Consider the following 8,648-nt stretch of genomic DNA (forward strand, 5'->3'; position numbering starts at 1 on the left):
TATTCTAAGAGTCAGGCTGATCATGAAGAGCATTTGAGGATAGCACTACAAACCTTGAGAGAACATGAACTGTATGCCAAACTTACCAAATGTGAGTTTTGGCAATAAGAAGTTGGATTTTTGGGACACATAATATGTAAGGAAGGTATCAGGGTGGATCCCAAGAAGAATGAGGCAGTTATGAATTGGCTGAGACCAACAAATGTAACAGAAATCAGGAGTTTTCTGGGTCTGGCTGGGTACTATAGGAAGTTTGTAAAGACCTTCTCAAAAATAGCTGCCCCATTGACAAAGCTGACTTGGAAGCAGGTTAAGTTCACTTGGACAGATTCTTGTGAATAGAGCTTCCAGAAGCTGAAAGATTGCCTCACATCAGCTCCAGTTTTGACTCTACCCACAGATACAGGCGGGTTTGTAGTTTACTGTGATGCTTCCAGAGTGGGATTGGGATGTGTGTTAATGCAGAATGGCAAGATGATTGCATATGCATCCAGACAGCTGAGAAAGTATGAGATAAACTATCTCACTCATGACTTGGAAATGGCTACTGTCATATTCGCATTAAAGATATGGAGGCATTATTTATATGGTGAGAAATGTGAAATATATACTGATCACAAAAGCCTCCAGTACATTCAGCAGCAAAGAGATTTGAATCTCAGACAGAGGAGATGGATAGAGCTGTTGAAGGATTATGACTGCCAAATCCTGTATCATCCGGACAAGGCTAATGTAGTAGCAGATGCATTAAGCTGGAAGTCAATGGGCAGTTTATCTCACATTTTCGTCTAGAGGAGAGAGATAGTCAGAGATCTGGCAGATTTATTTGGTCAGGGACTATCTTTTAAGGTATCAGAGGTTCGTCCTTTGATTGCATAGTTTCAGGTGAAACCGAGGTTGATAGATGAAATCAAAGTTTCACAGGATTTAGTTCCAATCCTTATGAAACTGAAAGGAGAAGTGCAATTAGGACAGACAGAAAGATTTCAGATTGTGGATGAGATGTTGATGTATGGCAGTAGGCTATGTGTGCCAAATGTGGGAGATCTAAGATAGAGGATTATGCATGAAGCACACAACACTCCCTATAGCATTCATCCTGGTTCCGCCAAGATGTATCGTGATATCAAAAGCATGTATTGGTGGAACGGATTGAAAAGGGATGCGGCCAAGTATGTGGCTTCTTGTTTGACTTGTCAGCAAGTGAAATTTGAACGTTAGAAGCCAACAGGACTGTTGCAAGAGTTACCTTTGCCCGAGTGGAAATGAGAAGGGGTAACTATGGACTTTATGGTCGGGCTGCCCAGAACACAAAAAGGATATGATTCCATCTGGGTGATTGTGGATAGATTGACAAAATCAGCCCATTTTCTACCGGTGAAGACCACATATTCAGTAGCTCAATATGCCGAGATGTATGTGGATAGGATAGTGTCCTTGCATTGAGTGCCAGTTTCTATTATATCGGATAGAGGTTCACAGTTTACCTCTAGATTTTGGCAGAATCTCCGAGAGGCATTGGGGACTCAACTTGATTTCAGTACAACATTTCATCCTCGGACAGATGGGCAATCAGAGAGGATTATTCAAACCCTCGAGGATATGCTCAGAATGTGTGTACTGGATTTCAGAGGTAGCTGGGATAGATACTTATCTTTAGTGGAGTTTGCATATAATAATAGCTATCACTCCACTATTGGTATGGCACCTTATGAGGTGCTTTATGGGAGAAAATGTAGATCTCTCTTGTGCTGGTCTGAGATTGGAGAGAAGCACCTAGAAGGGACAGATTTGATTAGAGAGATATCAGAAAAGGTGTCAGTGATACAGAAAAGGTTGAGGACAGTGTTTAGTAGGCAGAAGAGCTACACAGATTTCAGAAGAAGAGATGTGCAGTTTGGCACGGGGGATCATGTTTTCTTAAAGATCTCTCCTATGAAAGGAGTAATGAGGTTTGGAAAGAGGGGCAAGCTTAGTCCCCAATACATTGGCCCATTTGAGATATTAGACAAGGTTGGCAATGTATCTTACAGATTAGCACTGCCTCCAAACCTCAGCCATGTGCATCCAGTATTCCATATATCTATGCTTCGGAAATATGTGCCGGATCCATCCCATGTGCTACTAGTGCAGAAAGTTACTGTAGAGGGAGATTTTTCTTATGAAGAACTTCCTGTAGCTATTCTTGATACTCATATTAGGAAGCTGAGAAATAAAAAAATATGTATGGTGAAGGTTCAATGGCACCGGCACAATGTTGATGAGTGCACTTGGGATTCGGAGCAGAATATGAAGAGCAGGTACCCTCACCTCTTTGAGTAATCAGGTAATTTACTCTTTTAAATTCAAGGACGAATTTTATATAAAGGGGGAGGATGTAATAACCCCTTTTTTTTAAATATAAAGAAGGATAGAATAGTCCTTAAAATTGATATAAGGGGTAAAATAGAAACAAATTAAAAGTTAATGGCATAATTGTAGATGCATTGAAGTGGCAAAGGCAAAATGGGGATTTAGCATTGTGATGTGACTTAAAAGGGGGTTTGAGTTGTGCTGGCGGTGGATTTGAGCTGAGGCGGTAGATTTTGAATAGAGAGAAGGAAAGAGAGCTAGTCTTAGGCAGAAAGAAAAGAAGAAGAAGAAGAAGAAGAAGAAGAAGAAGAAGAAGAAAGAAGAAAGAGGAAGGGAGCCCCGATTGCGCTGCCAGCTGAAAGGAGAAGTGCTAGTCTCCTTCCCCTCTACGCAAAGACCTCGATTTTCCGAAGAGAAAAAGGTAAATACCCATTCCTACCTAGTCTTCTAATGAAATTAGGCTATACAAAGGGTGGATGTGGTCTAGAGAGGTTAGATAGAAGTGTTAGAGGGCGTTAAAAGAGAGGAAATTGGATTTCGACAACTCGAGGCCGCGGAAAACCTGTGTCGAAGTTCTGATTTCAGTGAATTATTTCGGGAGCCAATCGGCCTCCATTGCTGATATATGTTACCATTCTGGAAATTCCTATGAGTGTAAAATATTAGGTAAAAATTTCATAAAATTTAGAGTTTGGAAAGTGAATCAAAACCGGGATGAAGTAACCCGTTGTCAGTCCGGGTTACTGTTCATCCGAGATGAAGAAGGTGAGAAAAATGATGGAAGTCGCCTCAAAATGCGCCGGAGTCGACTCGAGGTTAACTGGAGTCGACTCGGGATAGATTGGGGTCGACTCGAGCCTCAGCGAAGTCGACTCGAGAAGTCGGAGACGGCTCGAGAGTCAGGAAAATTTTAGAAGGAGAAAGGATTTAATTTTTTATCGCACCTTGCCCCAATAGTAATGGCCCAAGGTGTGAGTGAGATGCTCCTGCATCAAAATACACATAAATAGCAAGTTAATTAATAAAAAAAGAAAGATTTAGTGAGGAGGGAGTTGAGTCAATTAAAGTTTTATATGTTTATGATTGATACATAGATTATGAGTCCTTGATACAAGACTGAATGTATAATTAATGCATGTCATAGTTGGGCAAGAAACTAGGGAACAAGAGGAAGAAGTCCCCTACCGTCTACTGTAGATTTTAGAGGTATATCAGGACCGTGCCGGATTGGCAGGTAAGTGGGAGTTATGTACTTTGCACCATGAACATTCTTAATTCATTTTCATGAATGTCGCCAAGTGTGAATTGATTCCACTTGTGCATATTGATTGATATTGTAGTAGATTCCTCTATAATCTTGTTTCTCCATGCTTGATTATTTTGTACATGCATTTGAGGAAACATTGAGAGGAATTACAAGAGGTAGAAGAGTAGTCAAATTGGTTCCGAATTGTGAAATGACTTCTTTTGTAAAATAATTTTATTTCCTCTATTTCAAAGACTTGTAGAGCCTTTTCAGTGGTATATTGAGTTGTATTGCACTCCCTTGACTCCTCACTCCCAACCCTGATGTTAGTTTATGATTGGATCGTGGTCGAGTGAGTGGTAGTCTTGATTATACTCCTTTTTAGTAGAGTATTGGGAGGGTGCATTATGGCATTTATGCATGGCTTGGCAATATCTACAGGACACCTATAGTCGATGGGGTTAGACATCGGCCTGTGTGTAAATAGTAGCCTTCTGGTGGGCTGAGCCCAGTCCCTTCCTAGGGGGGACACGACTCTAGGCGTAGGATTGGCCGGTCCTGCGACTTATATATCTGCTTGTCGCCAGGCATAGTAAGACCCCGCGAGGTGCAGTATGGCTTTCCGCGGATATAGCATTTCTGTGAGGTGCCAATAGTATTCAGATGTGGGTGATTCTCATGGATTTCTATGGATTTCTATCCTGCATACTGGCCAGCATTTACATTATTGGTATGGTGTCATATTCTATGCATGAATATGACAGTAGGGTGTTGTTGTGGTTCGCTTGGGGTGTAAGACCCACCTCTCAATAGCTGTTTATCGATGTCTCAGCATATTGACACCCGATTTGTATGTTCCAGCATTATGATCTGTTGAGCATATTCATGAGTAGCAATATGTTTACTTGATTATTCCATGTGTGCTTCAGATGAGTTGATATTGATTATGGTGATATTGATGATTTACTCCATATTCTTTACGTTGAGTTCATGTTCATCTTGTTATTGATCACCATTCATATGCTCTTGAGATTTCATCTCGAGCCATGATTATATTCTGTCTCATATGTATAGTACTCTCAACTCTACTCACTGAGTATTTATATACTCACTCCCTAATTGATATTTTTATTGCAGGCCAGCTAATATATAGAGAGGAGCAGGATTAGTGGTTGCCTGCTAGCTGTGACGCTCCATAGTATAGTATAGTGTAGAGTAGAGGTTTATATATTTTGATGTATTATAGACCTTCAGTGTGTATGGTGTACAGTTATAGGCATAGATCCTGTTGTGGATATGGGTATGACCATGAATGAAATGGAAACCGGATTTTTTATGCAGATGGGGTGTGCCTGTGATAATGTATTGATTTATATTGTCCAGGTTTATTTTGTGACAGGATTATGTGATTGCAGCTCTGACAGGTAGATTATGGTATGTGTGGATATTTTCTGACAGGTTAAAAATAGAACAAAGTGATCATTTTGTGCATATATCATGCCAAAATTTTTAGAAATTTATGATGATTGATAGGTAGTAGGGTTCTACACGGTGGCTGGTGGCCTTATGCCTACCCGTACCCTAGGATCGTTGCGGCGGCCCGCCGGATCAGGACGGGGTCGTGACACCCTCAATCAAATTCTTTTATGTTACAAGCAATTGCACAATAACTACAATAATCCTAACAAATCACTATGCAAAACAATGGCAAGTCGCACTGTAATTTTATCCAACTAGAGGATCCATTGAATATCAACAACTACTAGAGCCATGGTCATTGCAGGAGCTCTTTCTGTAAGGATATGATTTGAATTAGCACTATGATTACCACTAGATCCTAAGACATCAGTGTCAAGATCCCCAGACATCCTCTCTTTGCTCTTTTCACTTTAAAATGCTCAATACAACATCAAAATAATTATTGGATAAAACAACCTAAAAATAACTGAAAGTGAATCCTAGGTTCTTCGGTATTAAGCATGCTGATTTTTTTTTTTTTTGAAAATCATAGCTGAACCTGATTGGGTTGCCTACGTACCCCTTCATAAGGGGGATCAAGCCATACGTAGTTCTTTTAAGTTTCAAAAATGCAGCGAAAAAATCGAATCAAACAATTTAATTCGTGCATGCTTACAAGATCGAATCTAGAAATCAGCACTGTAAGAATACATAAGATTATGCCGGAATCGTTTAAACAATTATGCTAAAACTTTATGCATCATTAACTATCGGACTGAAAGTTAAACATTCTATTTCGATTAATCTCCGAATATCCATCGAATGGCTTCTGGAGATATCTCCGTGAGGAGTCCCAAAGGAGGATAAAACCTCAGGGAATCGGACCTAGATCCTGACACCAAATAAAATATTAATGTAGGATTAATACCTTTTATGAAGGATGAAACTTGTGGATTTGATCCTTGACTTCGTAGCCACGCACACGAATGGCCTTTATGAGAAATCCATGCGAAGTTCCTGGAGAAATCCAATCCTGCGGAAGTGCTAGCTTGCGCAGAATTTCTTGAGGCTAAAATTTGATCTTCCCAACGCTATCAACTTTTGATCCACCTTCTTGGAAGAACTTGAAGGAAAGGTTTAGAGGGATTGAAGAGGACTTAGATCTAATCTAAAGACTCTTATCAGGGACCCCTAACACTAATGGCGTGAAGGACTTAGTGGAGGAAGAAGTCGGCAAGATTGAATGCAGAATTTTTTTCATGCATGAACTAGGGTTCCTCACTTTTCTTTTTCCTTTTTTCCTTCTTTTTTTCTTTCTTTCTTCCTTGAATTTGACCACCATCTGATGGAGATCCTTTTAATGTTGCTATCCCCTCTAACTTCATGCCAACCATCCTATATTTGGGGAGGATTTTGTGGGATTTTGAATTTTGAATTCAAAATTCAAGTTCATGTGCCATTATATGATGAAACTTGATCTAATCTAAACCATTCATCATATTGCCACTTTTCTCTTTCAATTTCGAAATTCCCATGCTCCCAATCAGATTAGAGGGTCATGTGGTGATTTTGTGAGGTTTTAATTCGAAATTCAAACTTAATTAGAAGTGAGATAGAGATAAGGATGACATATGCTATGAAGAGAGAGAATTTGATTTTATCCAATTCTTTTCATGAATTTATCTCTCCATGTTGCCCCATCTGATGATGAAAGAGGTCCCTGATGTTGCCATGTGTCCCATGGCATCATTAAATAAATTAAATTATTTTTTAATCATATTAAAAATTAATTTATGGCGCCATGCATGGATATGTGACATGTGGACTTCAAGATCCGAACAATTTCAGATCAAACCCATTTAATTAAATTAAATCCTAACAATCAGGATGGTCCAATTATCTTGGGTTGAACCTAATCCAATTAGGTCAATCCCTAATTAAGCATAAATTTAATCTAATTTAATTTGATCAATCTAAGTCCTCTTAATTCAGACCTAATCCAATCAGCTCAAAAATCCTAATTGAGCCCAGAGTTGAATCTAATTCAATTTGGCTCATCCTTAGTCTAACTACTCAATCCAATTGAGTTCATTAGCAATCTAATTACTAATTAATCCTCCGATAATTACTTTAATTATTTTATAAGATAATTAGCCAATTGAATTGACCAAATTATTCCTGAATGATTCTTAATCATTCATCAGCCTTCTTGATCAATCAGGAATCTTCTATGCATGTAACCTAATAGGTTCGAACCTAAGCCGGTAGTATAGAAACGACTTTCTACACTAATCGATGTGACCATCTAGCAATGGTACCCGATGTCCGGATAGGCCGAATATATGCGAAGCAAATATTCTGGAACCTTAGACTATGGTTACTGTATAATTCAATCCATTTGACTCCTAATGCCAGGATGACTTAGAGCTCACTGTCAACCCTATAATTAGTACATCCATTATGTGATTAACTTTAGATATCCCGTGACTCCTCATTGGGATTACCCTGGCCAAGGTTTTGCTAAATTAATCACAAGACATTATCTCCTGTTTTCAAGAGGGGTCAATTCCATCTTGACTCACAACTAACTACGCAAGTACTTGACTGCACCCAGTGACCTTTCGTCACTGAATTAAAAATCCAGGTAGTCCGGTACCAAAATACAGTGAGTTGCTTGCTAGTCACAGGTTGCGGTCTCAGGTCAGAGGGCCAAACTTATACCTATATCCACTCGGAACATCTCTTGACAGTAGAGCGTTCCAGAATTGGTCACGTTCGGTAAAATGTACTCTTACACTTCACCTATGTAACATACCAGTGTCTCCACACTCCTTGGTTAAGAGGACAACCAACGTATATGTCATACAATGATCTAATCTCGATAATGTTATCGTCCTAGTAACAACATATCACTTGATCGCGAACAAGTTGAGGACTCAAAAGATAAATCCTCCTTTATCATAACATAAGTCCTAAGGACTTCATCATATAATAGTTCATTTGAAGATGAAATGATGAATAATGCCAAATAACACTTTATTAATTTGTCAATTCATTTACAAAATTCAATCATCAATATGCTGACGATTGACATTTAAGATACAATTCCCAACAATAACCACTTAAACCCAATCCTTAAATTAACCCGATCAACCAAAGTAAAAGCTTATGTTAACTTACACCTAAACACAATTCTCAACATTGACCATTTCTTCTAAGGCAAGTACTATCTAATTTGGGTGCTACAACCATTAATCCATTTGTTAAGTCATGAGAATTAGGTTAAGTTTAGCCTTATTGACTAGCCAATTGGCTCCTATCAAACTATAGTTAAACCAGCTCCAGTTTGGCTCAAATTTTGATTAGTCACTCTTCTAAATATTTATTTTATGTCTACAAAAATTTAACTTTCCCTTATCATCCTAAAAGGGTCCAAAGTAGGGTTGGATGGTGCCAACACAAAGTATTAATTTTTGCTTCTAATTTTGAGCCATTCAAAGTGATTTGGTAAAGAGATATCTCAAACAAAGATTAACTTTTAAATTAACCTAAGTTACTTAAGGACTAATCATAGTCCCTCGTGACTTTAATC

General features: G+C 38.8%; 1 protein-coding gene across 1 annotated transcript; it reads left to right on the forward strand.

Annotated features, from left to right (window-relative positions):
* Window positions 1–1,701: 1,701 nt before the first annotated feature.
* LOC120107412 lies at window positions 1,702–2,530 on the forward strand. Its single transcript, XM_039120681.1, has 2 exons — window positions 1,702–2,300; window positions 2,482–2,530. The coding sequence occupies exons 1-2, from the start codon at window positions 1,702–1,704 to the stop codon at window positions 2,528–2,530; spliced, it is 648 nt and encodes a 215-aa protein (XP_038976609.1).
* The last annotated feature ends 6,118 nt before the right edge of the window (window positions 2,531–8,648 follow it).

This window comes from Phoenix dactylifera, unplaced genomic scaffold, assembly GCF_009389715.1.
Source record: "Phoenix dactylifera cultivar Barhee BC4 unplaced genomic scaffold, palm_55x_up_171113_PBpolish2nd_filt_p 000853F, whole genome shotgun sequence".
Lineage (NCBI taxonomy): Eukaryota > Viridiplantae > Streptophyta > Magnoliopsida > Arecales > Arecaceae > Phoenix > Phoenix dactylifera.